The 25,007-nt window shown below is 48.9% G+C and overlaps 9 protein-coding genes across 9 annotated transcripts; 3 read left to right on the top strand and 6 right to left on the bottom strand.

The window, feature by feature from the left end:
- Window positions 1-869: 869 nt before the first annotated feature.
- Window positions 870-1,850, bottom strand: M430DRAFT_205618 (hypothetical protein). Its single transcript, XM_024864324.1, has one exon. It carries the CDS (start codon window positions 1,639-1,641, stop codon window positions 1,237-1,239), a length of 405 nt encoding a protein of 134 aa, XP_024724297.1. The 5' UTR covers window positions 1,642-1,850; the 3' UTR covers window positions 870-1,236.
- M430DRAFT_48127 (hypothetical protein) lies at window positions 990-1,219 on the top strand (the record flags this gene model as incomplete). The annotated part of the gene is made up of 2 exons (XM_024867978.1): window positions 990-1,013; window positions 1,058-1,219. The coding sequence occupies 2 exons, from the start codon at window positions 990-992 to the stop codon at window positions 1,217-1,219; spliced, it is 186 nt and encodes a 61-aa protein (XP_024724298.1).
- A 599-nt stretch (window positions 1,851-2,449) lies between the features above and the next one.
- M430DRAFT_64218 (hypothetical protein) lies at window positions 2,450-2,799 on the bottom strand (the record flags this gene model as incomplete). Its single annotated transcript, XM_024869096.1, has 3 exons — window positions 2,710-2,799; window positions 2,562-2,645; window positions 2,450-2,511 (listed from the first exon to the last, which is right to left on the bottom strand). The coding sequence occupies exons 1-3, from the start codon at window positions 2,768-2,770 to the stop codon at window positions 2,450-2,452; spliced, it is 207 nt and encodes a 68-aa protein (XP_024724296.1). The 5' UTR covers window positions 2,771-2,799.
- A 546-nt stretch (window positions 2,800-3,345) lies between these two features.
- On the bottom strand, window positions 3,346-6,272 carry M430DRAFT_33309 (hypothetical protein). Its single transcript, XM_024866340.1, has 4 exons — window positions 5,675-6,272; window positions 4,148-5,619; window positions 4,028-4,099; window positions 3,346-3,966 (listed from the first exon to the last, which is right to left on the bottom strand). Exons 1-4 carry the CDS (start codon window positions 6,253-6,255, stop codon window positions 3,566-3,568), a joined length of 2,526 nt encoding a protein of 841 aa, XP_024724295.1. The 5' UTR covers window positions 6,256-6,272; the 3' UTR covers window positions 3,346-3,565.
- A 2,656-nt stretch (window positions 6,273-8,928) lies between these two features.
- Window positions 8,929-10,056, top strand: M430DRAFT_48123 (hypothetical protein; the record flags this gene model as incomplete). Its single annotated transcript, XM_024867977.1, has 5 exons — window positions 8,929-9,123; window positions 9,207-9,552; window positions 9,609-9,729; window positions 9,790-9,959; window positions 10,025-10,056. The coding sequence occupies 5 exons, from the start codon at window positions 8,929-8,931 to the stop codon at window positions 10,054-10,056; spliced, it is 864 nt and encodes a 287-aa protein (XP_024724294.1).
- A 4,268-nt stretch (window positions 10,057-14,324) lies between these two features.
- On the bottom strand, window positions 14,325-16,035 carry M430DRAFT_205527 (hypothetical protein). Its single transcript, XM_024864321.1, has 4 exons — window positions 15,344-16,035; window positions 14,795-15,295; window positions 14,686-14,733; window positions 14,325-14,622 (listed from the first exon to the last, which is right to left on the bottom strand). The coding sequence occupies exons 1-4, from the start codon at window positions 15,887-15,889 to the stop codon at window positions 14,587-14,589; spliced, it is 1,131 nt and encodes a 376-aa protein (XP_024724293.1). The 5' UTR covers window positions 15,890-16,035; the 3' UTR covers window positions 14,325-14,586.
- Window positions 16,036-16,212: 177 nt separating this feature from the next.
- M430DRAFT_33307 (hypothetical protein) lies at window positions 16,213-17,498 on the bottom strand. The gene is made up of 4 exons (XM_024866339.1): window positions 16,963-17,498; window positions 16,790-16,887; window positions 16,476-16,726; window positions 16,213-16,424 (listed from the first exon to the last, which is right to left on the bottom strand). Exons 1-3 carry the CDS (start codon window positions 17,428-17,430, stop codon window positions 16,540-16,542), a joined length of 753 nt encoding a protein of 250 aa, XP_024724292.1. The 5' UTR covers window positions 17,431-17,498; the 3' UTR covers window positions 16,213-16,424; window positions 16,476-16,539.
- Window positions 17,499-19,654: 2,156 nt separating this feature from the next.
- Window positions 19,655-21,701, top strand: M430DRAFT_33305 (hypothetical protein). The gene is made up of 5 exons (XM_024866338.1): window positions 19,655-20,001; window positions 20,066-20,700; window positions 20,753-21,107; window positions 21,196-21,311; window positions 21,415-21,701. Exons 1-5 carry the CDS (start codon window positions 19,707-19,709, stop codon window positions 21,544-21,546), a joined length of 1,533 nt encoding a protein of 510 aa, XP_024724291.1. The 5' UTR covers window positions 19,655-19,706; the 3' UTR covers window positions 21,547-21,701.
- Window positions 21,702-21,998: 297 nt separating this feature from the next.
- M430DRAFT_134378 (hypothetical protein) lies at window positions 21,999-23,205 on the bottom strand (the record flags this gene model as incomplete). Its single annotated transcript, XM_024862351.1, has 4 exons — window positions 22,890-23,205; window positions 22,768-22,825; window positions 22,412-22,717; window positions 21,999-22,350 (listed from the first exon to the last, which is right to left on the bottom strand). The coding sequence occupies exons 1-4, from the start codon at window positions 23,110-23,112 to the stop codon at window positions 21,999-22,001; spliced, it is 939 nt and encodes a 312-aa protein (XP_024724290.1). The 5' UTR covers window positions 23,113-23,205.
- Window positions 23,206-25,007: the final 1,802 nt, after the last annotated feature.

The following is a 25,007-nucleotide window of genomic DNA, read 5'->3' as shown; positions in this document are numbered from 1 at the left end:
ATTAGGAATCTTAGAGAAAGCTATTCTATACCTCTTAACGGCTGATCTCGTGAACTTTCTTCCTTCACGTGATTCTTGAAATGCATCACGATGTTAAGGACCAGTACTGATGACCGTCGCCGCAATGGTCATGTAGCTTGGTCTAGTGGACTTGTACATGGGATGCTGGTAGAAGACCGTCTGATCTGCTGGAAATGTCCGTAAGTATCCCAGGCGCGCCAGGCTCACCTCATTGTGTGGGAAACTGGCAAAGCCCCTCCCTAATTCGTAGGAGATAAAAGCCAGCATAATGTTTGGAACTTTCTTTATAATTCTGTGATTCTCGGCGAGTGAAAAATGTATAATTTATTGTTCATATGTTCTACAGTGCGTTTCTAATCGGATTTCGTTTTTAATTTTGTCTTTATAGCTGGCTTTGCTTCTTGCTTGAATGTGATAATATGTTGAAAATTAAATCTGGCACTATACTGTCTTTTATAATATAGCCACTCGGATTCGCCATCTAATGCGTCCTAATACAGAGCTGGAATTACTTGCATGCGATAAGCTAAGGTATAGCACGCGGGGTTAGGAGCATATCTAGGGAGAGAACGGCACGGAGAGTATGATGAAATAAAATTGCTCTGATCTGCCCCTGCTCCTGCCCTAGAAATGTTGAGACATAGAAGATTGTGAGATTAGGTAGCGAATTCGCAGCTTCATACACAAATTCTGGATGAAGGTCTATTTGTGCTTTTTGGGGGGGGTGGTCGGCGCAAGCCTTACTGATCGGCGCCGGGGCTGCAAGAGGACTTCGGCCCGTACCGCTGCAGACTCAAAGTCCTGTAGTCGAAGATAGATCACTTCAGGTGAGCTCTCGAGAAATCGGCAGGATTCTCTCTTCTCTCCAGAAACAACTCCTTTGACTTGAGCGTTTTCCTCCTTTTCAATCTCGCAGACCGGGTAAAGCTGGAATCCCGCATTCCAGGACCGAATCCTTTCGATAGCTTATGCAGGTCAGACTCTACCACACAGTGCGCCATCCTAACTGTCACCCCGCCGAAGCACCCCTAAGCAGGTAATTGCGAGCGAGAGTAGCAATTTCGAGAACCTACTAACCTCGTCTGCATCTCCGACACTCACAAGACCACCAGCTCCTCACTTCCCGCAGGCGACATCCTCTTACACGCTGGCCACCTCTCGCAGTATGGCGCTTTCGCCGAGATCCAGGCCCAACTAACGTGGCTTACCTCGTAGCTACATCCGCACAAGCTTATCATTGCGGGCAATCACGATCTCCTCCTCGACACAGCCTTCGTCGCTGCGCATCCGGGTCGCGAGCTGGACGGACATCCCGCAAGCACCGGGGGACTTGTTTGGGGAGACGTGACTTATCTCCAGCATGGTGCGCTTGAGCTGGTGGTAAGGGGTAGGCGCGTCAGAGTGTTCGGCACTCCGTGGACGCCGCAGTGCGATAGCTGGGGATTCCAGTATGCAGGCGATAGGAGGTGCCGGCTGGGCGGTGAAGGTCTCTGAGAGGACGAATGTCCTGCTCATGCATGGCCCGCCAGCAGGGCATCTTGACGATGGAGGGAAAGGGTGTGAGAAGTTACTAGTAGAGATCTGGAGTGAGAGGCCGATGGTAGTTATATGTGGGCACATTCACGCAGACTGAGGGGGGACTGGTTATGGTTTGACGGTGTTCAGGCGCTGTATGAGGATGTGATGCTTGGTCGGAGACCATGGGCGAATATAATAACATTGGCATGGAGAATTTTCTGGCTGCTGGTCGTAGGGCGCTGGGATTCGATTCGAAAACTCGTAGTGAGCAGACTTAAGGCACTCGCCTTATGAATGCTGCCATAGTTAGCGGACCAGGGAACCGTGAGCGGAGTGCCCCAATGGTAGTCATCTAGACGCCCGAGAGACAAGAAGCAAGAAAAGTAACATTAAGAATAGTAACTCCTAAGCAGGACTTGGATACTGTAGGGGTTAAGTGAAGCGTGAGAAGTTGAGCTGGCGGTATCTTGCATAGTAAAGTAGCAGGCTCGACTGAACCGATTGTTTGCCAAGACCGGGATCAAGTTTCGGCGTAGCATGGGCAAGGTACAGTACCGAAACTGGGAATTGCTCGAGAAAGCTGAGAGGGAAGATAGGAATTTGAGGGGGAGTCTTCATTGAATGGTTCAGAATTGAAGCCCAGGAGTTGGGAAAGGGTATGTGGGTGCTCCATGGCTAGATGAGCGAGACGCCGTGAACTTTCGGGACAACGGAAAAACAGGAGGGCATAGCATCTTGTAGAATTTGCGAGAGGAAACAATCCTGATGCCGTCGTTCTACCGAAACCGCATCTTTCGTTTTTCCCATTTCCTCCACTGGTATTGATTATGGCAATCTTCCCTCCAACAGGCCATGATGAGGCATTGTCCTTCTCCCATTCTTCCCTCCTGTAGCTCCTACATCCTACATCTTATCTGAGGCGTCTAGCTTCGCGCTCTGATTCAAGAAGGCACAGAATGTCATCCTCACGAACTATAGCTAAGTTAGCCGCCGCTCTCTTCATTGAGAATCACAAACTATACCAGGGCCTTTGACATTGCGAATGATGGAACGGGTCTGGTCATCCATAAACTCGACGCGCACCTGCGTAACACCTCCACGAGACCCTATTTTTCTGATTATTAGTTGGCCATAAACGGAGAAAAGCAGGTATTGTGGAAGATCGCGTACCGGTTCGGCCGAGGACTCGGGTCACTTTCACGAGCTTGACGGGGACTTTGGAGGACTCCATTGCGGCGACTGATCGGGTTGAGGAGGATGGGATGTGTAGAAAGTCGGACGTAGGAAGTGCAAAGATGTCGTGATGAGTGTTCCGTTACGAAGTAGACTTGGTGCGATTTTTTCCCTCGCTTATCGCTGGGTTCGAAAACCCTTGCCCTCGCTGCGGGAAAACCTTAATCCGTTTCCGCTCAAAAGCTTTGACCGAGCCCAATCAAAGCTCGGCCCTTCGATTTATAAATAGAGCTCCTGAGATAGATCGAGCGGTCGAACGCTTCCAAGCTTGATATCTGGAGCTGATAACTAGGTAATATAGCATACCCTAAGAAGCTTCTGCGGGGTGGTTTAATACCTTAGTAATCGTCGAAAACGCCCGGAAGGAGTCTAGGCAGCGGCTACTCCGACTACTGACAGCTCTATAACTTGTAGGTATCTTCGGAACTTTAAAACATTATCTTGTTGGATATGGCCCAGGCTACCTCAGCAGCTGTGGGCGTGGCTGCTAGTATTTCCAATATTGACTGTCTTGTATTGAGCACCATCCCGTAATATCTGGGTCTCTTCTCAATCATTATCAATAGGAACGTTCCCCGCCATAGTATGCAGGCAACCGCAGAAGCCAATACAAATTACATCGTGGGGTAAGTGTGTACTAGGAGCTGCGTCTTAGCGTCTTAACGTCCCCAAAGAGACAGAATACTCTCATCATTACAAAAAAGCAAGTCTGAATGCAAATCCGGAACTCCCTCGCCACAGCGCTATATAACACATTCACAAAACACACCGCAAGCCAAGATGTCTGACCATATCACCCTGTATCCGGCGGGGGATAAACCTCATTTAGAAAACTCGCAAAATCCATATTCGCCGCGCCCAGATCCGAGATGAAATTAAAATTCCCAAAAAGCCCAGGGTCCATATACTGTGCTATCGCAGGGGGGACGTAGTTTGCCTTCGTAGCAAGGGAGTCAAAGGCGCTGCTGCTGGTCGCGACGGCTTGCATCTCGAGAGAGGGTTCATATGGCAAGGCGGGGGAGGGAGTCTGGATGGGTTGCTCGGGGAGGGAGGGCTGTTGGCGATATCCGGAGCGTCGTGAGACGGGGCTGGATGTTGTGGCGGTGAAGGAGGAGGTGGTTTGGTAGCTGTGACGGCAAGTTGTCTCTTGATTGTTGGATATCGATATTCCTTTCTGACATCCCTGGGAGTGCTCTGTTTCTTATTTTTAGTCCATGGTAGACAGGGGATGTAGATGGGATAGCTTGCTGCTTACCATTGGGTGGTAATGAATTTTGTTGATCATGAGGTTTCTTACTTGCCTGCCCTTCTTGTTCATTGCAATTCGCTGTGCAGAGATTATTATCATCTCCCATATCAGATACCTTGAACGTACCTGGGGAGGTTGGCCGTTGAATTGCTTCATTACCCGAAGAAGCACGAATGGATTTCAGATGGCTCTGCAGCATCTGAAGTGTCTGACCCGGCGTTGGCGACATCTCCCAGAAGTCCACAAATTGATCGTACGTCATGCACAACACCTCGAATTTCGATGTTATCAGCTCAGCCTCCGAATTATCGGAGATCATGTTCTTGTGCAGGAGTTGAACGGCGGCAGCGAGCCAGATGGTGTTCGCCAGGAAAGGATTCACATAACGGAAGTGGTTCTCGTTGCTGGTGTTCACGACCGTGACTACATCGTCCGCAGCCTTGAAATATTGCCCGATGGCATCGCTCTCGCAGCGATCGGATAGCAGGGAATCTGAACGCTTATGCGAGACACCTGGATCTTTATCCCACTGAGTCTGACCCATGCAGTTGTGGAAGACACGGTATTTGCAAATCATTATCTTTGTCAGCAACGACATTAGATGAATGCTGTAAATTGAGCTGTGGAGATGACGAGGTGAAGAGGGACCTGACTGACGAGCGCTCTTTGCCTCGAACGTTAGGTTCTGCTCGCGGTATTTTAAGGACGCCGGTAGGGCAATGAAGAAGCATCGGAGGGTATTATAAAGTGTTGACAGCCGGGTTGAAGCGTCTTTCCCACGCTCTGAGCTCGGACAGTCACGGTTATCTTGGCAAGTCTCACAACGGTTGATACTCCGGCCTATGTCCCTATAACTCGGTTTGTTAATGCCAAAGGGACTTGATATCGTCTGGGCCTCCTTCATCAACGAGTTTACTATAATAAACCACGCCTTCGGGGATTGGTTGCCGGTTGCTTGAAGATTCTTCCATCGCTCAGTAAGGCCCGAGGCCAATTTACAACTCTTCTGCGGCTCTTCTCGGAACCACTTCTCATCTTCGGCAGGGAGGAAGGTTTCGTTCTGTGACCAATCGATAGCGGTTGGGCAGCGGCGGATTACACTTGCGAAGACGTCGAGTTCCCATATCGCCCACCACGCTCGTCTTCTTTCTTCGTCCTCACACCACTGACTCGGAACAGTGTTCACGGTATCGGGACTTTTACCAGCGTCCACGAGGTGCAGGTTTAATTCGTATGCGATCCGGACACAATTTCCGAGATATCTCCATGCCCTTCCGCGGACTCCTTGAATTAGAAGCCAATGCGCAGTCAGGATCAGAGCCTGCAGCAGACATAACGGAGGAGGTTCATCTCCACAGTCCCTCAGAACCTTGTCAATGTAGGTCATGGCAAGGTCAATGAAATGCGAATGGGTCCACTGCATGCGGGATTCGCTGCCAGACCCACCGCTCGTCGAGTACTCTTTGGCGGAGAAGGCAAACATAGAAGCGAGGAGCGCATTGATCTGAGCATCTGTCTCGATATGCCACATCTTCGCCTTGAAATGTGGCTCTCGGAACAGTCGATAGGAGGTGAATGTCTGGAAAAAGGTGTTGATCCTGGGGTAATGAGCATATCAGAAATTGCGGATTGGAACGGAGCGCAGGAACTTACAGACTGTCTAATACATCCGGACTGAGACTCAGCGCGAAGCAAGTCGAGGTCAGCAGCGGCTCCTCATTGCCAACCACCTCACTCACGGGCTCCGGCGGTTTCTCCGTTTCCGCACCAGGGCTGCAGCTCTCATGCGAAGGGTGGATGATGAAGGAGAGACTCTGCATGTGTCTCGGATGCCATTCTGACGTTGCAGAGCCCAAGGATGGTCCGGGCGAGGCCGCCGCAAGGGGATTGTGTCTCTCGGCGGCCGTCTCATCGTCGTCGGTCGAGGCGTGCCGCGGAAGATTGTTGCGATGCATACGTCTACTCTCGCGCTCCTGTTGCAGAGCCTCGCGCCGTCTCTTGCGGCTCTGCGAACTCCCGATCTTTGGGCCAGGCCGCTCCGCACGTATCGGATACGTGCATTGCTGGGACGACTGCTCGCAGAGACGGCAACGCGGCAGCTCCCGGCCACACTTGATCTTGCGTTTCTTGCAGACGTGACATGCGAGGCTGGAGTGAGCTTCGCCAGTCTCCTCGTTCATCACGATGTGGGACATGGACGGCTCTTGTTCTGCAATTTGGGTGGGGAGGGGCATCGGGGAGGAGGGAGGAGGGAGGAGGGAGGGAGGAGGGAGGAGGGAGGAGGACAGCAGCGAGAATAAGGTTTCTCACAGCAGAGGGGCGTTGCACGACGATCCAAGAGAAGAGATCGTGTCGATGCGCGGCGCCATGGCGGAAAGGGGACTAGCGCGCGCGGCCATAGCTGGGGAAGAGGGCGGGGCGGAGAAGGCGGGGTGCGGGTCCGGGGAGCCAATCAGAACGATCGCTTTACTCAGGAATCCGCCGGAATATCAAATATTCCACCTCTCGCTGGCAGGCAGGGTCAGGTATCTGTACGTTCCATGCTATCCATGCCCACCAAGGATCTGGGCAGTACATGTACCTTACGGAGAGGCGGGTAATGTAATCGGCAGCGCCCGAGAGGCCCGCATTAGAACGTGTCCGGATGATATGGGGATTTACTCCGCCCCCCCCGGGGAAGCCGACAACACCCGAACAATAATGGCCAAATGACAGGTATTAATTAACACTAGGTCAACGTGGGGAGCGGGATTCAGGGGGTCTGGGGTCGCTAACATTACCATGATGAGCATACCCCATCGGGGTGTTTTCGTTGTATCCTCGGTCCAACCAATCTCGATCGCTGGGAGAGGGTATGTGCAGGTGTGAGCGGAGTGGCTGTGACGTGGAAATATCGCATCCCCTGATTGAGAGGGACTGAGGCCTCGAGACTATGCTATGAGATCAACAGGCCAAAAAGCACTCAGGAGCATTCTGAGAAGTTACTTTGCTCACTCTGGCTTAATCTCAAAAGAATCGAACCCAAATCACAACGTGGCTTATCAGACCGCATAACCCAGTACAGATAACCCTCTCAACATTCCACGCGATGGGCAGGTCTGTTTTCCAGAACAAGTCTCAAAACAGCAATTGAACTCGTGCGCTGCGACAAGGGTATATTCCAGCAATATCTGGCCCATCGAGAGGCGTACCAATGTACCATAACTTGCAGCGTCACGCATTCCTTTCCGTCGAGGATCCTTTCCCCATTATGCAATCCCGGATCCAAGGTTCGCGCACACAATTCCAAACCAAGGTTCCGGAATTTTTCCACCAGCAGTCATGTGGGTTTGTGGGGTATCACTAGGTTGGTACTGATTGTACCTCTTTAGACTAGAGAAAATACGCCGATGCAGCCCTATCTGATCCATCTTCATAACAGGAATATCAAAATATGGGGTAGCGTTTTGTTTTGATTCGATGTCTCAGGAGAGGTGCTCATATTGATCCATAAGAATCCTGGGGGAACATGATCTTCAGTCGGAGGTTTTGATATTTATAAGGAGCTACGGATATGGTCTAGGACTGTAGTCATTACATCATAGCAATTTATTTCTCAACAGGATCATGTAAATATCTGGAAGCGTTTCTTAGCACTAGAAAAAGGCAAAGAAAGCTCTATCTAAAAACCCGGATAAACCAAGAAACAGAAAATACAAGCTCAATATTGGTATTTACGTTTCAACATCTGTCAAAAGACCATCCGTTATGCTAGAACCGCTGTGGAAAATTGCTGGCGTGGGGGACATATCATGGGGAGTCAGACCTTTGACTATTGATAGACTAAATTAAAATATTGATGGAGGTTAATCGAACCAATCTGGATAATAGATTCGATCCTTACGTGGCTTCCACCGATGTTCATGGCACAAGTCAGTCGCCACGAAAAGGGGTTATTTAGAGATGTACATATTCTTACGGACTTCAAACAATTTTAGGCTGTTGATGTAGAATGTCTTCTAATCTATAAGCTCATATAGGGTGCTCAAAATTTTCCAGATACCAAGTAGACATGAAGCACGATTTTGTGCCATCGGATCCAGACGGTATATGTCTTGCAATCAGGCTCAGGGGTTGGGGGGGGGGGGGGGGTTCGTCTAGATATCTTAGGTAAGGTACCTTACCTTATCTAAGGTAATTTTTAAAGAACCTAGAATACCAAGTGAAGAAACATAATCATCCAAATCACGACATCTCATCGCACATTCTCACAACCATCTCTCTCTCGCAAGTATCTTACTTATTGTGCATGTGATACACGACAGGAGTATACTGTACTGACCTTACCTAAGGTACCTACCTTACCTACCCAATTAGTTACCGATCTAACGCGATCCGTGTATTTCCCCGCACCAACATAGTGTGTGGGGAAGAATCCCGATTCGAAATTCGTCCGAAGTTGGTCCGTGAACTGTACCTTCTTCTATCCAGATCTTCTGAATAGGCATACTGGACAGCATCAGTATAAATCTTTACATCTTGCAATGATTAGTCCGTCCGAAATTTCAAATACTCGAGTTCATGTTGTCGGGCAAAGAATAATCATAATATTGTAGAGCTTCGAACTGCAAAAGTCGAGCGAAGTTCGCCCGAGCAGAAGGGCGCGGCACTTCCCGGTGACACAGCCGGTCCTGAACCCCGCCTCAGGACCCCTCACTCCGTGACATCACATGACCACCATATTGCAGCTCCTTGGGCTGTGATCTAAACCAGACGGTGGAAGAGTGGGATTTGTGGTGTTCACCTTTAATATATTTTTCTCTCTCTCAAGAGAAGCTATCATTCTACAGCTTTTTGACGGTTTGACATTTTGATTTTGCCATACATCCTTTGGTATCAAACACTTGTCAAGGAAGAAGAAAGAAAACATGGCACCATCCTGGACACATCTCATTAGATTCATCGCAGAAGAAGATGGCCAGACTCATCTCGGGCAGATCGACTCCTCCAAGTACCCAGATGTAGGACTCTCTGCTTTCAAGGGCGAGCGCATCACCGCCAAGGTCATCAATGGCACGATATACGATGGGGTCGTCACGGATAGGGTCCTGACCGTATCCAAGGTATGTATATCCTCCTCTTCTGTGTATTTCCCTTCCCCGCGCAACACAACAGGCAGTGCTAATACTATTACTTTGACGAAAAGCTCCTCTCCCCTATTTCCCAAGAACAAACCCCGATCATCCGCTGCCTCGGTCTCAACTACCGCGACCATGCCAAAGAAGCCAACATGCCCATCCCCGACTACCCCGTCCTTTTCATCAAGCCCCGCACTGCCCTGATGGGCTCCTATCCCGAGAAGATTGTCGTGCCGAAGGTCGCCCAGGACGGATCTAGCGACTACGAAGCAGAGCTCACGATCATTATCTCTAAGACCGGAAAAGATATCCCGGAAAAAGATGCCATGGACTATATCCTAGGTTATACCTGCGGTAACGATGTCAGCGCGCGCACGGAACAATTTAGAAATAGCCAGTGGTCGTTCTCGAAAGGTATGTATGAGGGAGAGGAGCGATTATGGATCTTGCTAATTGGTTACAAAATATAGGTATGGACTCATCCGCGCCCATCGGTCCAGTCCTGGTCTCGCATTCCGCGATCAAAGATCCGCATAATGTCCGCATCAAAGCCATCCACAACGGCAACGTTGTCCAGGATTCAAACACAAAGTAAGCAGAAGTTATCCCTTATAACATATCCTGGCGCATTTTCTAACCTAGTCACTAAAGCGAGATGATCTTCTCCCTCCCCAAAACGATCGCTTTCCTTTCCCAAGGAACAACCCTCGAGCAAGGAACCGTCATCATGACTGGAACCCCGCCTGGTATCGGCTGCATGCGTGACCCGAAAGTTGTCCTGCGACATGGTGACGATATGCGCGTGGAGATTGAGAACATAGGTATTACCCCCTCAATTTCTTGCCTTTTGCCTGGAAACCGAAGCTGACTGCGGTGATCTACTTAGGGACTTTAATCAATGAGATTGCTTACGAGTAAATGTAAAAGAGGAATTGGGCAAATAAGACGAGGAGAAAACTTAGAGATATATATGTACTAGATGCATAGAACAATATATGGATTGTGTTCTCCTTGCATCCATCTTTCGCTCTTCTAAAACATGGTGTCTTTGAGGTGATTTTTGCGAATGAACCGAATGCCATCTATCCAATCTCCATTAGCAATCTAACATTGACTAGCATTTTGCGTACGAGAGCTTAACAGTTTCTCCTATTGGCCCGCTCTTTCTACTTAGATCTAAGACTCGCAAAGCCAAAAGTCACGACCCTAGACTTCTCACCATCACCTAGTATTACACTTTACAACACTCCAGCCTTGATCCGTGCAGAAATCAGAAATTCGGCTTAGTTTAAGGCTTTTTTGCTCTGTTTCTCATTAGAATATAAGCATATAGCATAAGATCATAATAACAGAACTACTTTGGACAGTGAAGGCCATCAAACATTCCATGCCTCAGCTTGGAACGTCTAGATCATCGAACAGGAGCAAGATATTGATGGCTTCTTTGCACTTTCGGCTCCGGCTTATACTTAAAAAAAGCCAATAAATAGCTACATCATACTTGGTTTAATACATAGTGTTCAGTATGTTAGTATGTTTAGAGAAGAAAGGAGGAAGCCATCTTCCAAAACTAAAAGGGGGTCTGCTAGGTACCTAGGTAGCTAGCCGAGGTCACGTTACGTTCACAACACCGGTCGACCAACGTATCTGGTCTAAGCCTTTCGTTTTCTCCTTACACCTCAACAACCCGACGATCGATCAAGCCCAGAACATCTCTTCTAAGCATATCTAAATACAGTTTTATGCGATAGCCACTTCTCGACACGAGTATCCTTGAGTCCGAGCTCATCCGCGTGGAATGGGCAATATGCTTCACGTTCTCTCAGTTTTTAAGGGTCGTGGTCATGATTTCATTTTGGTCACAGCACGCTTGCGATGGGATGGAGGAGAAATGTGCCACAAAAAGAGATTGGTATGCTAGTGCGATTGTCTCATCTACAAGGCCTCGTGGATGATCCCATTGTGTTTTGGTAGAAAGTCTCCAATAAGTAGGGAAATAGCGAGCGTCCTAAGAACCCTAAGATCATAAGTATGATCAAGCATCTTTCCATCCGCGACGTCTGGCTGAAATCCTGCGATATGGAGCCCCTTTTCAAGTATATCCGATTCTAGTCTGACGAGTTGTATTTTCTCTCCGTGGATTACAAGAAGGCTCGAAGTCCCGGGTATTTACGTATGCATTTCTATAATACTAGACGAGGAGTACTACCGAGACCTATATGGACGATTTATAACCTCCAAAGTGATCTTGAAAGAAGGTACCTAGTCACTTGATGTCAAGTCCACATCACGATTCATATCTATGTTCTGGCTATCAATTTCACGAGGCTTGTACGTTGATCTGAAGATCGCTTCGCGTTTGAAATATACGCGTGATCTAGAGCGTAGACCTATACAAGCACGCGGAGACGAAGCCATTGGTTTCAAATTGTTCAAGTGAAAATGAGATCAGCTCTATATCAAGTACCTGATTTCTCATGTCATATACAACAAACATTATGATCACTTCACGATTTCAGGTTTGAGTGCCCGTGATGCTAGGCGTCTCACCAGCAAGATCAATGGGCGGAGCGAGGCGACATTGTTGTTTCCCCTCTCACAATCCAACTAGTTGACTTGTTCATGAAATCCAGCGCTTTCTGCGCAGTATTACGGGATATACCGTATACCGAAAGGATCGAAGGTATTTATAGACTTTCCGAAGCATCGGGAGTCTTATAGACAGACAGGAAACTAAAACAACCCAAGTTCATATAGGATTCCTCCGATTAAATTCAAAATTCCAACTCTATATGCCACTGCCGCTGCCACCCTGACATAGTCTTCGAACAAACCAAGTACTACCTCTATGTCGCTCTGGCCCCATGTTGGAGTAATAGTTCTTCTACCTTTACATTATTTGTCGCTGCCGCTGCCGCTAGCGCACTACTGTATTCCCCAACCTGAAGCTGGGTATTCACCTCGGCCCCATGTTTGAGCAGTAGCTCTACCACCTCCTTCTTGCCTTCAAACGCCGCCGCTACTAGCGCACTGCCATATCGTCCAACCTGAAGCTGAGCGTTGACCTCTGCGCCATGTTCTACTAGTAGTTCTACTACCTTCACATTATCTCTATACGACGCCGCCGCCGCCGCTAGCGCACTGCCATAGTGTCCAGTCTGAGGCTGAGCATTCAAATCTGCCCCATTGTTAAGTAGTAGTTCTACTATCTCCTTCTTACCTCCAAACGCCGCCGCCACTAGCGCACTACCATAGTCTCCCTGAAGCTGAGCATTGACCTCTGCCCTATGTTCGAGTAGTAGTTCTACAACTTCTACTACCTTCACATTATCTTCATGCGACACCGCCGCCGCCGCTAGCGCACTGCCATATTCTCCCTGAAGCTGAGCATTGACCTCTGCCCCATGTTCGAGTAGTAGCTCTACTACCTCCTTATTACCTCTATACGCCGCTACCGCTAGCGCACTGCCATAGTGTCCCTGAAGCTGAGCATTTACATCTGCCCCATGTTCGAGTAGTAGCTCTACTACCTCCTTATTTCCTTTATACGCCGCCGCCGCCGCCGCTAGCGCACTGCCATATCCTCCCTGAAGCTGGGCATTCACATCTGCCCCATGTTCGAGTAGTAGCTCTAGTACCTCCTTATTACCTCTATACGCCGCCGCCGCTAGCGCACTGCTATCGTGTCCCTGAAGCTGAGCATTTACATCTGCCCCATGTTCGAGTAGTAGCTCTATTACCTCCTTGTTACCCCTAGACGCCGCCGCCACTAGTGCGCTGCCATATTCTCCCCGAAGCTGAGCATTCACATCTGCCCCATGTTCGAATAGTAGCTCTACTACCTCCTTATCTACCCCCTTACCATGATGGCCCACTGATACAGCCGCCGCTAGCGCACTACCATAGTCTATAGTCTGAAGCTGGGCATTAACCTCTGCGCCCGATTCAATAAGATGTCTGCAGATAGGAACAGATCTTGCAGTCGCTGCGAGCTGCAGTAGTGATCTTCCTTCTCCGTTTATTTGCGCGTGGTGCAGCCAAGGCGTACCCCACCAACCTGATAAATGATTATACAATCCGTAGGTGCAGATTGCAAAAGATGCGAAATGAGCTGGCTCAAGATTTACCAAGCCTGATTTGTACCGAAATGAATGTGAATAAACCTGTACTATGCTATACCACCTTTGGTATGCCGGGCTGCTATCCGTTGGAGATCCAAGGAATCGTTTGAGAAGTGTGGAAAGTCGGTCATTATATAGCTCTTCACATTTTTGGACGTGGATCATCCAAAATCTGCTCGCATAAGATTTAAAGCCATAAACATTGTAGTTCCCATTATTTTCTAGATCATCATCTTCCAGATCATAGAAAGTAGGATCATTGAGCATCACAAGACACACACTTGCCACGAGACAGTTTGCCTCCTGTTGACTCCAGTGGTGATCCTCAAAGTACTCTATCACGGAGAGATGAGAAGGTACCCAAACTTCCCGATTTGGATCAATGACCAAGAGATGGCGGCAAATTTGGAGGAGAAGATCCTCGTCAAGATCCTCGACAGACATGATCTTATCTTTCTCCCTATCTTGGCAAACCGCGAAGAGGAGCTGATCCGTCGAAAGCGGCTCACGAGAACACATAACCAACTGGAAAGCGCGATCTGCATAATGTCTCTCGTCTTCACTTATTCCGAAATAGATCTCATCATATGCGACTTTGAGATCTTTAGGAAGCTTTCCCAGACGATCCCGAATAGCCTGTGAATGACGCAAGTCTAAGAGTTGTTTGATCTGCAGATACGCCCATTGGAACCTGTGTTGTTTGTTAGGATCCCTGAAAATTAAGACTGCCAAGATCACACTCACATTCCCTGGCTACGGTCCTGGAGTGTTTCAACGATTACTTTCTGAAGTTCGGGGGACATCTTCTTCCACCTTGGGTGTTTAGTAATCTCACTCCTTATAAACTTGGAGATGTCATCATCGTTATCTGCCGCTTGGATTTCTATATTGGCCCCGCTCTTGAATCTTTCCTTGATATCGTCGTCAGGCCGACTCGAGATAAAGATCTTCACGGGTCTCGAAGCATGGGCCAGAAAATCATCAAATATCTTGATTAGGTCACCGCGCTTGTGCTTATCACATTCGTCCAAGGCGTCCAGAATAAGGGTGGTCTTGGGATAGATGTTGATAAACTCGAGAATAAGCTCCTTACATTCACTGATAGTCGGCGCGGATGCCTTTTCTTGCTTCTGAATATAGAATTCCTGGAGGCGTCTTTGCAGAGAAATTGAAGAATGCTCTTCGTTGACAAGAGTTGACAACTGCCGAACAAAACTGCGTAATACTGACAACGGTTCTTGCCGCTCGGCTTCGTTCCTATTGCAGTAGAAGAATGCGAGGCCTTCATGATTTGGGGCCCTTCTGAGATCATCTTGAATTTTATCAATTACCCTGGAGGTAAGGTTTGTTTTTCCCGTTCCAGCTATCAGCACCAATCAGCAACATTGCATTTATCATATAATATATTTGAACATCCATAACCTACCAGTTCCGCGGAGCCAGAGAGCTCCGGAGGAGCTTGCATCTTGCCACTCTACATAGCGCTTGTGCCTTAGAATCCATTCGCATGTATCTTTCGTGCGCTGGTCCCTCACCGTATCATGATGTTTTCCATAAAGAACGTTCGAGACCCAATCGAGCATTTTCAGCCGTTCTTTATTACCCACCCTTTCCAGAAGAGAAGAAACCCTTTCATCAGTGCGGAGGATTGGAGTTCGCAGACTCTCGAGCAATTCCTGGGTCTTTGCATCTGCTTCTTGGCTGCGCATACGCTCACAATTTTGGGCTTCAATTTCGACTTGCATTTCTGACTTTTCGCATTTGGCAAGATAATCGGATATCTCATCAGGATTGAAGACAGCATGTAGAGCTCGCATTGACGTGTTTCTATCGAATAATCGACAGTTGAGTGCTATCAGTCGTAAGATAGCAGCATAAAGTTCAATCAACGCTGCATGAAAATTATCCAGCGCTTCTTTCGGTATAATTACGGACCTGTAGAGGCTCTCGTATACCGCACATCGATTGGTCAAACATGTGACCCTTTCGACGCTTATAAGTAAGGCTCCCATCTGCTCATGTCCTGCCACAGCTGCCTTTGATGGTTTTAGCACTATTCTTGGCCGGGGTAGGCTTATCAATACCTGAAGCAAAAGTCTGATACCCGCCCATGGCAACGCAGCATGAACTGGGTCGAGGTTCACAGCAACATCACCAACTTCTTTGAACTTATTCAACCAAAATACTATCCTTTCTGCCACGTCCCTTAGGATTATTTCCCTCTCTTTGAAACGGAATTTGTAGGACTTCTCTTCGCATTCACTTCTTTTCTCTCTAACCATGCCAGCCAGTTCCTCCATTCTCTCCGACAAGGGACGTTGAGTGGGTTGTGTGGGCTGCATCTTCCGAATCAGCTGTTGTTCGCCTTTTGAGAGCTTTTCCAGTGCAGCAAGCCAGAGGTCTGGAACTGGGGGCGTGGGTATGGATGACGGTGGTGGAATAGCTTCGCTAGGTGCCCCGGTTGCTGATGGAACGTCTAGAGTGGCGGACGAGGGCAGCAATACTGGCGCAAGATGTCGCAACGTGCTCAAAGCTCCAGCATTTGGAATCTGTCGGTTATTTGGAGAGGCAGAGCTGCTAAAGCTAAACTTCTCCTTCAATTTATCTCGTTTCCTCATACGCTCAGGCATGTCGTCTTAGGACAGGCGCGTGGCTTCTGGTGCGAGTTGGCAGTAGAGGGTGGCACAGGTCTCTTAAGAGGATTGAATAAATATCAGCGAAAGCGCCTTGCAATCTTTATATGAGGTTCAAATCGTGGACGTTTGTTAGAATCCTTGCTATGGAAATGAAATGTGAAGAGAACGAAAGTTTTTAACGTGGCTTGTCGATAAGGCTGGGACAGGTGCCGCGGTTTTCCGGGGAGGAGGGGTATATGGCACGTGATTATAGCAAGTAAGGTACCTCAAGGTAGGTACAAGGTAGGTAAAACACCTACCTAAGGTAAGGTAGTTAGTACAGGTGATATATAATTGTACAGATGATATATGTAGTTTATTTTGTAGCTACAAGTTTAGTAGTCTGGTTGTTTAGGCTTAAACACGTCTTGGGAATCGTCAATTACCTCTCTGTTGTCTCGTCATCCTTGTCCTCCTTTTCCTCCTTTCCCTTGCTGTGATTAGGGGAGGCATTAGCCTATTAGTCTATCACGACCACTGTAATGCCAACCTGATAGGGTTATCAGTTACGCCTGGGAGACTGATGATTAACAACCCTTACCTGAGTCCTTCGTGCATTCAACTTGCAGGTCTTTTAGTATTAGGAGCCAGTTTCCAGGAGCTCATCAAGAGGCTTTTCCGACCTTTGGCGGACGGCCTCGAGGAGCTTTCGTGATTTTCGAAGGGCGGCCTCGAGCTTTGCTTGTCTTCGGCGCACGAACTCGAGGCTTGTTAACCTTCGGCGAACTTCTTCGCGGGGCCTTTCCCGTCTTTAGTTCATAATAAGCCGCGACATGTTCTGGCACGTCCCTTCTGCATAGTTCCAGCATCAGCAAAATGTTCCCGGATTTCCCTCCGCTAGACGGCAGTACTCACTTCATCTGATACTCCGGCTCCCATGTCAAGTCGCTCACCAGGTCAAAATGTAGCCATTTAGTAAGGAGGGCCCTTCTAGGTGCCTTGGAGCCCGGAAACTGTAGGAGGGAGAGAGGTTAGCTACAGAATGAGGGTCGGGACAGCGCAGAGCAAAAGGATGAGCAGAAAGAGACCTGTTTGTAGTCGTCTGCCAGAAAGTACTCGACTTCGTAGTCGCCATCCACCTCTTTAGCCACGTCGCCGTCCACCTCTTCAGCAACGTCGTCAGCTACTTCGTCAGCTGCTTCGGAATCGGCCGGCAGCTTGCTAGCAGATGCGGATTCCAGCTGCAGTTGCGCATCAATCGCCTCGCCCGATACAGTACTCTCATCCAGAGCTCCACCGCCAGCCTGAGATGCAGATGTGATATAGCTTTCGTCTTGATCGTCTCCCACAACACTATTATCCTCTTGCGCATCGGCCATGTTCTGCTCGTCTTGGGCAAAGCTGCGGTCCACGTCAGCGGAGATAGGCGTGCTGTTGTCCTCTCCTGCAGGTTCTGGCCGTGCTCCGGGTGCAGTGCTCTGCCGCGTCAAAGACCGTTTGCGCGTATACGTGTTCTTCAGCTTCGGCTTGGTGGAATGGGAGGATTGGAGGAACATGTTTAGACGAGGGCGGTTTTGTAGGAGGGGGATTATCGAGTAGGCGAGGAACTAAGGTAGACCAGGACTAGAGAGAGGGGGGGCATTTACTCGGGAGAGAAAAGGCACTTACGAGTAAGGTAGAGTCGTCGAGCCTGTTCGCGTTTACGACGCGGTCGCGATCGCGTCGTCCCAACACACTAGGTTAAACACGTGACATGGGTTATAACAGGAAGCTGTTTAGAGCTAACTGATTAGAATATTTTACGCCAAGAATTAAAACATATCTACTGTTATTCTTTTTACAATTCAATCCTTATAGAATACATCCTCTTGTACGCAGTCGACTTCGTGTATAACCCCTTCACGTAAGGAAGGCCCTAGGGACGATTGGCAAACATTGAGATGATCTACTCAGCATGGGCTGTGCTGTAAGTACGTATCATACTGCCTCTCAGAATATAGAGATCCTAGATTATCTTGGTGGATTGAAGTTTTCACCTCGTTGCTCTCATGTCTGCTTGTATCAGGTTGACTCTCTGCATTGACTTGACGTATACCAATGTACAACTCGATTATGATAACAGTGTTACAGTTCAGCCCGCCACGGAATGGCTTTCCCAGGGGACGGTAGTTTGATGCGGTCCATTCTCACAGCTACAGCCTGCAGTACGTACATCTATATATATACTCGCGCATACGGGGAGGAAGCGGAATAGAAAAGTGCATGAATTAACATAATCATATACTCCGTATAAGGAAATAGAGGGGTTCACGCCTTACAGTATCGGAAAGTGATGACTTGCAGATAATAGCGGTGTGTCGGATAATAGCTCACGGACAATGTTACGCTGCGGATTATTTAGATCAAAGCATCCGGACGCTGCTTTTCTAACCAATTGGAATCTTTGTTCCTCATGCTTCGGCGGATGTACCTGAAACTGGTTCGGATCGTCCCTTGGTGCAAGATCAGAAAATTGGACTAGTCCTACGCGTGTCGGGGGGGAATTGATTTTAGCGAAAAAGCAGAACATATGTTCTTCTCCCCTTTTCCGGCCTCTACCGCTAGTAGTTTTGGCATAGCTACCAGACAGGTAAAGCGATGCCACCCCTCTCTTCCAATCCTCGCTGTCTCAGTTCTTCCAGGTAGAGGGACCTGTCTATAACCTTCTTTGTTATCAGTTCTCGATGAGATGGGTCGCTCCGTAGGAATTCCTCGACTTGTTTAGGCGAGATGGATTATTGCGCCTTACATCAAAATACTCAAGAGTCCAAGTGTTAATATAATAAGTGTTAGAGTTTGGGAATGCGCTAGAGACCAGCCTCCTCTCTGCGATCTTTGATTATACTCTTGAATCGAGCCAGTTCTTGGATATGACCTTCACGTTCGAGGTATCTGCAGAGACCGTGAAGTTGACATCCGGCGAGCCAAGGTGGCGGGATGAACAGTTGCACTAGAACAATGTGACCCCATCGGAGCCAAATCTCGGTCAATTACACCAACGATATCCAGGTCATCCTTAACGCGGATATTGTGAGGCCGAAAAATCACTGTGATCTAGAATAAATTGGCCATTGTTGTACGTTGAATCCGCCGAGTCCTTCACAGCTTTGAACCGATACAAATCGTACAAAGCAATCTCTGCATCGAATTCGTAAACAATGACAATTCTGCCTGATTCAAACAAATTGAAAGGCAATGAAACCAAGGTCATTTCAGGATCAAGTTCTTCAGTCCGCTGCGCTTCATGGCCAGGAAGAGGTCGCCCCGACGGCGCTGGACAATGAAGCGAACTCTAACATGATGAGGTAATCTATCATTGCCACTCAGAATCCGAGCACGAGCAGTATATCGAGCCACGGCGACAATGTAGATCCCCTCAAAAGGTACACGAATCACTCTTCTTCAGTATCTCCACAACCTCGTATCGATAGAACAGTGCCCACAGGTAAGGGTTCATTATGCAGCTCACATCTGCCAAACACGTAGCCGTGCGTCAAACTTCCCCATGGATGCAGTGCAGCACTCACTGTACCAGATGTGTGTGAACTGCAAGTGCCCGGCAGTAGCTAGTCACATGGTGGAACCCCGCAGCTGTAGCCCTGGAGGCATGCGGGGTTCGGGAGGAGGAGTCCGAACTTCCCTACAGGTTTGTTGAGATCATGGAATGCCGTATAGCCACGGCTTCTCGTATATATACGAGTGAGGGGATTTGGGGACTCCTCATTTCAAGTTCTTCGCTTCCTTTATCCAAGACACATATCAGTAATCACGATTTCGGAATCAAACAATCACAATGACCATCGCCAAAGTCCGCACGCCATTGACTGACCCTGAGAAAGTGTTCCACTACACAGATCTCCAGCGGACCAAGCCGACGCGAGAGAATGATCCATATGACTATATGCCTGGATGGGGAAATCGCCATCAGTCAGAGGTGATCCCGGGGACGCTGCCGGCGGGGCAGAACAATCCGCAGGCGAATCGATATGGGTTGTATACGGAGGGAATCACGTACTCTGCATTCGCAGCTCCGAGGCAGGTCAATAAGAGTACGTACATGTATCGTGCGAGGCCATCAGCGGCACATGGTATGTGAAGTTCACTGCAAAAGAGCTCTGCTGCTGCCAATACACGTTGATATTGACAGCACAGGCGGCTATAACAAGATCGAGTCCCGAGCCCATCTCGAGAATTGTTTCCTATCATGTAATCCTTCCGTGCAGACGTTTCCGGGACTAGCAGAATGGCGGCCCTTCCCGCTACCACCCGCCGACGAGCCCACTGATTTCGTCGACGGCCTGCACACGCTTGCCGGCTCGGGCGACCCGAACCTGCGACAGGGCCTCGCACTGTACGTCTATATGCTAAACGCATCGATGCCGGGCCGAGCATTCTGCAATATCGACGGTGACTTTCTGTTCTGTCCGCAGACGGGCATCCTGGACTTCCAGACAGAGATGGGGAAGTTGCTCGTGCAACCCGGAGAGATCGTTGTGATCCCGCGCGGTGTCCGCTTTAGCGTCAATCTCGCCAACGGACAGAAGGCTGCCCGCGGTTATATCACTGAGGTTTGGGGTGCGATGTGGGAGCTCCCGGACCTGGGACCACTTGGCGGACACGGGCTAGCAAACCCGAGGGACTTTCTGCACCCTGTGGCATACATTGACGAAGACCTACATCGACCGTTCGAGATTGTGAATAAGAGTAATGGGAAGTATGTTGCTATCAAGCAGGATCATAGTCCCTACGATGTCGTAGCTTGGCAAGGCAATGTCGTACCGTACAAAGTATGCTCTATCAGACCACTGGGCTGAGCACGAGCAAGCTGACACACTGCAGTACGATCTGACCAAGTTCTCATCGCAAAATGCAACATCGGTCGACCATACGGACCCCTCTGTCAACACAGTCCTGACGGCCAAGTCGCATGACCCGCACACGCCGCTGGCCGATTTCATCTGGTTCGGGCCTCGCTGGGATGTAGCCTCTAATACCTTCCGCCCGCCATACTTCCACCGTAACTCAGCGTCCGAGTTCCTTGCCTGCTTGTATGGCAAGGGTCTCGGCCGTGATGAGGGCTTCCTGCCTGGCGGCGCAAGTTTTGACGGCGGGCACACGCCCCATGGTGGATTCGGTGACGAGTATATCAACGAGATGCAATTGCAGGTGAATGAGCCACGCAAGATCTTAGAGAGTGAGTTTCCTCTGCTCCCTCTATTCCCCTTCCCTATTCCACATCCCTTACCAGACGAACTAAAGACTCACCTCTATCCAACTCGCAGACCAAATGACCATCATGGTGGAAAGCAGCCGCACCCTCCTCTTCACCGATTATGCTCGTCACGGCTGCGGTACCTTAGAGAAGGCCGCCGACCCCAAAGCTTGGGACAAACTACCCGTACGTTTCTGACATTCTGTCTCTTTTTCCCACCTTTTTCATTCCCCCACGTTCCCGCCTCTTGCTTACCATGCCCGACACTCCCATTAACCGCTATATGCAGGACCGCTTCTCATCGCACCCAGGCATCAAGCAATTGTTGCAGCGCGTCCGAGACGACAAGGCTGCTGCGGCTGAGCGTCTAGCTTTTTACCACGAGGGAGGGATCGCGGGGCCGCCTCTGCCTGCCGCGTAGGTGAGGCGGGAAAGGCCACTAGGGAGTGGAGGATGGATATGGTATGCGACTATTTCTTTCGAGTATTCGATATACGCACTGTCCCAGGATGTCCTTGTAGTTAGCCGACCACTTACTTGTAATGAATTTGAAAATACATCAAAGCACAACCGGGCAAATCAGAGCATGTAGGAGGTAGAAATATTTGTGTTGTTCGAGCTTCTCGGCGACCGTCAGCTTGAGGCACCGAGCCTTACTCTATACAGCATAGCTCTATTTGTACAGAGCCGATAATCGTGACACGTGACTACCCCTCTTACCTGGTGAGGTACATGGAATACGAAGCCTTTCCGGCAATATCTCAGAAGTTACGGAACAGAGATACTCTGAACTTACGAGAGGCATAGCTGATGTAGTAGACACTGCATAAGCCTACTATCACTGACTATATTTGCTTCTGCTATGCGAACCGCTTACGACCTTGTCTGTGCCGCGATCACTTGTCTTACTTGATCTGCCAGACTCTCCATCGGCGGCTCGCCAACTAGGCCATTATCTCTAGGTTTGCTATACAAAGTGCCGCCCTCGGTCCAGATCCTGCGCAGGGTGGCATGCGTCGCATACGGAGCGCCCGCCTCCCAGGCCTGTTTCTCGACCTCTTTTAGCTTCTCCAGAGATGTGTATGATACCTCCCATTTAGCATTAGTTTGCTTCTCAAATTCAGCAAGGATCTCGTTGGGTGTGGCAGTAAAAGAGTTAACAATCAGGATCTTGTCCTCAGATGCTGAGGGTTGCTGGATGCAGGCTACGATGAGCTTGCCGACGCTGGGAAATCTGTTAGTTGCCCCGCGGAAGAAAGAGAAAGGCGGAATAGGGAAGAACTTACTCAGCCATGGCTGTAAATGATACAGGTCCATTGCCATCACCAAGCAAGACGGCACGTTTAGCCTTTACGTCAAACGTGCCAATCTCCTCCTTGCCTGTCTTCCCCATATATAAATCACTGTACGGGCCAGTAACGAGGTACGTAAGGTGTAATTTGTCCTTTGGTATTGTCTTTGCGTACGCCCTGACCTTTAACTTCAGTTGATGTGGCTTTTCGTTCACAGAGGAGGGATTGTGTTCAATGTCGGTGCCGTATTCTGAAGGGAAGAAGTGTTTGACGTTCGGGGTCTCGGAGGCCCACTTGATGCTATTTCCAAGGTCAGCCAAAAGATGCCAGGACTTGACGGCAATACTCACAGCTGAATCTGTTTCTCAATCGCTCCTCGTCCAACACATGAAACCACCGTGTCAATGTCTGCGAACCCATCAGCTCCTATCCGAAGTGCCCGAATATCAGGATCTCTAGAATATTAGCTCACTCTCGTAAGCCTTCTTCACATCCGCCTCGACTTCTAAATCTCCCAAAAGAACTTCCACGCCTTTCTCCTTCAACGACTTGATCACTTCTGCTTTACTGCTCACAGTATTCTTCGATGTCAAGATCGCAATGCGTCCGAAGCTGGATTTGGCAGAGACAACTTGGGCAGTGATCGGTGTGCCGATCACACCGGTTGCGCCGATTATGAGGATATTGGCTGGCATTATTCGTGATTCGTGGGGATGGGTCGTAAGTGATGGTTCGTGAAGTGAGAGACAATTTCTGATGTATCTAAGGGAAGACACGTTGGAATCTTGGATATGTCGGAAGTGGGGTTCCCGAACCTCGAGGTCCCACAAGAGGGGCAGTGGTCGTCAGCCTTACGTAAGTGGTGGGCTCGGCCCGGCTAGTAATCGCGGGTATCAGCATCGCGGGTACGCGGGTACGCGGGTATTTGCAGCACGGATATGAACCACGGGTATCAACGGCAGGTATCAAGAATTCAGGGGTAAATACGGTATCTGGATTTCCATTCAACAATACCATCACTTCAGTTCTACAAACGCACGTGCCACCGCTGCCAAATCTGTTCCCCAATCTTTCACATTTTAGCTCCCAGAAGCTTTATCCATAGAGGTAAATATAGTGTGCAGTGACCAATGATAGAATTAAATACCCTTTTTTATAACGAGCCTTCTACTTACGCCTTTTCACTAGTCTGTGTGTGTTCATGTGTTAACCTACAATAGGCACGTGGAGCATAGCTGCACAGTCTGCTTGACCTTACGCAGCACCCTTAAGATTTAATTACACAAGTCGATAGAAGTATCTAAACTTTGTTTAACTTATATTGACTTTTACTACTACTTGGAATATGCCATCTCCTTTAGCAAAGAAGATTGATTAAACTGATGAAAAGAGCCCCCCTTGACGTTTCGCTTTCCTTCTTTCGAGCTAATGTTAACCCCTGACTGATATCCCTGCTTACCCCACGCGTACCTCGTGCTACCCCGGATCGCTTGTTTCCTTGGCCTGTCAACATAGGTAATGTCACGGATAATACAGGGTATAACAGGCGCAGTAAGACTCGGTATAATAGAATATAGGTAATAGAATTACCGCAGAGACATATCAGAAACATATCAGAAATATAAGTGGCCAATGACGGAGCCCGCATCACTCCTGACAGTAAGTCCGTTACGCGTTCCTCCAGCAGTTACCCAAATCCGACTGATCTAGTAGCGGCGTTGCACGAGAGCCAGATAGGGCAAGAGAGCCGAGCGATTAGATCCGCTTAACACCACATGTCGATGGGCTCGGATGGTGTCGACTTCGATAGCTCCACTATCTCCGCCTTTCCCTCGAGCCTCATGGAGATGGGAATATACGGAGAGAATCTCGATAAATATTGAGGCAGATCATTTTGAGAGATCGAGGATCTCTGACTTCCTACAAAAATTTTCTCATATTCTTCCTCAACTCTCACTCCAAACCTCAGCGTTCACTCAATTCCTCCACCTATGTCTTCATGGGGATTTGAGGGGTGGGCCGGGGAAGTGGCAGAACGGGTGGAGGTAGATGTTGTAGAGGGAGTGGAGGAGAGGAGGAGAATGGTGAGGAATCTCTAGAAGCAGAGAGGTCAATTGAGACTCTGGAAGTTGGGAATATCAAACTCACAAGGAGGAGAAGGGAGAGGAGCATAGAACTGAAACTAATCGATCCCAATTCTTCATAACTAATGTCAGGATTATTTGCCATTGTCACTTTGGAGCTTCTACTCTCTCTTCACTTATCATCAGTCGCCTGTGCAAGAAGAATCTCACGATATCTCACCATAAATGCTACATTTTCAGGACCAACCAATACCCTCCCTCTCCCCTCGCCCACACAACCCACGTAATAACACACACATCATCTCTCACTCTTTTTGAAGCCTTGTGGCTATTGCCCCCAAGAATTGACTGTGATATCTGACTGCAGGATCAATGCAGATCCGACATACATCCGCTCCCGTATATTCTGTCCCGCCCCTCCATGTAAGCGGCCGTAAGAGCGGCACGCATGTTTCTGAATAGCTTCAAGTCTGAGAATACATGAGTGCCAGGAAGTATTAACAGTT

This window comes from Amorphotheca resinae (assembly GCF_003019875.1).
Source record: "Amorphotheca resinae ATCC 22711 unplaced genomic scaffold M430scaffold_2, whole genome shotgun sequence".
NCBI classification, from domain to species: Eukaryota; Fungi; Ascomycota; class Leotiomycetes; order Helotiales; family Amorphothecaceae; genus Amorphotheca; species Amorphotheca resinae.
This window is presented reverse-complemented; position numbering and strand designations above follow the sequence as displayed.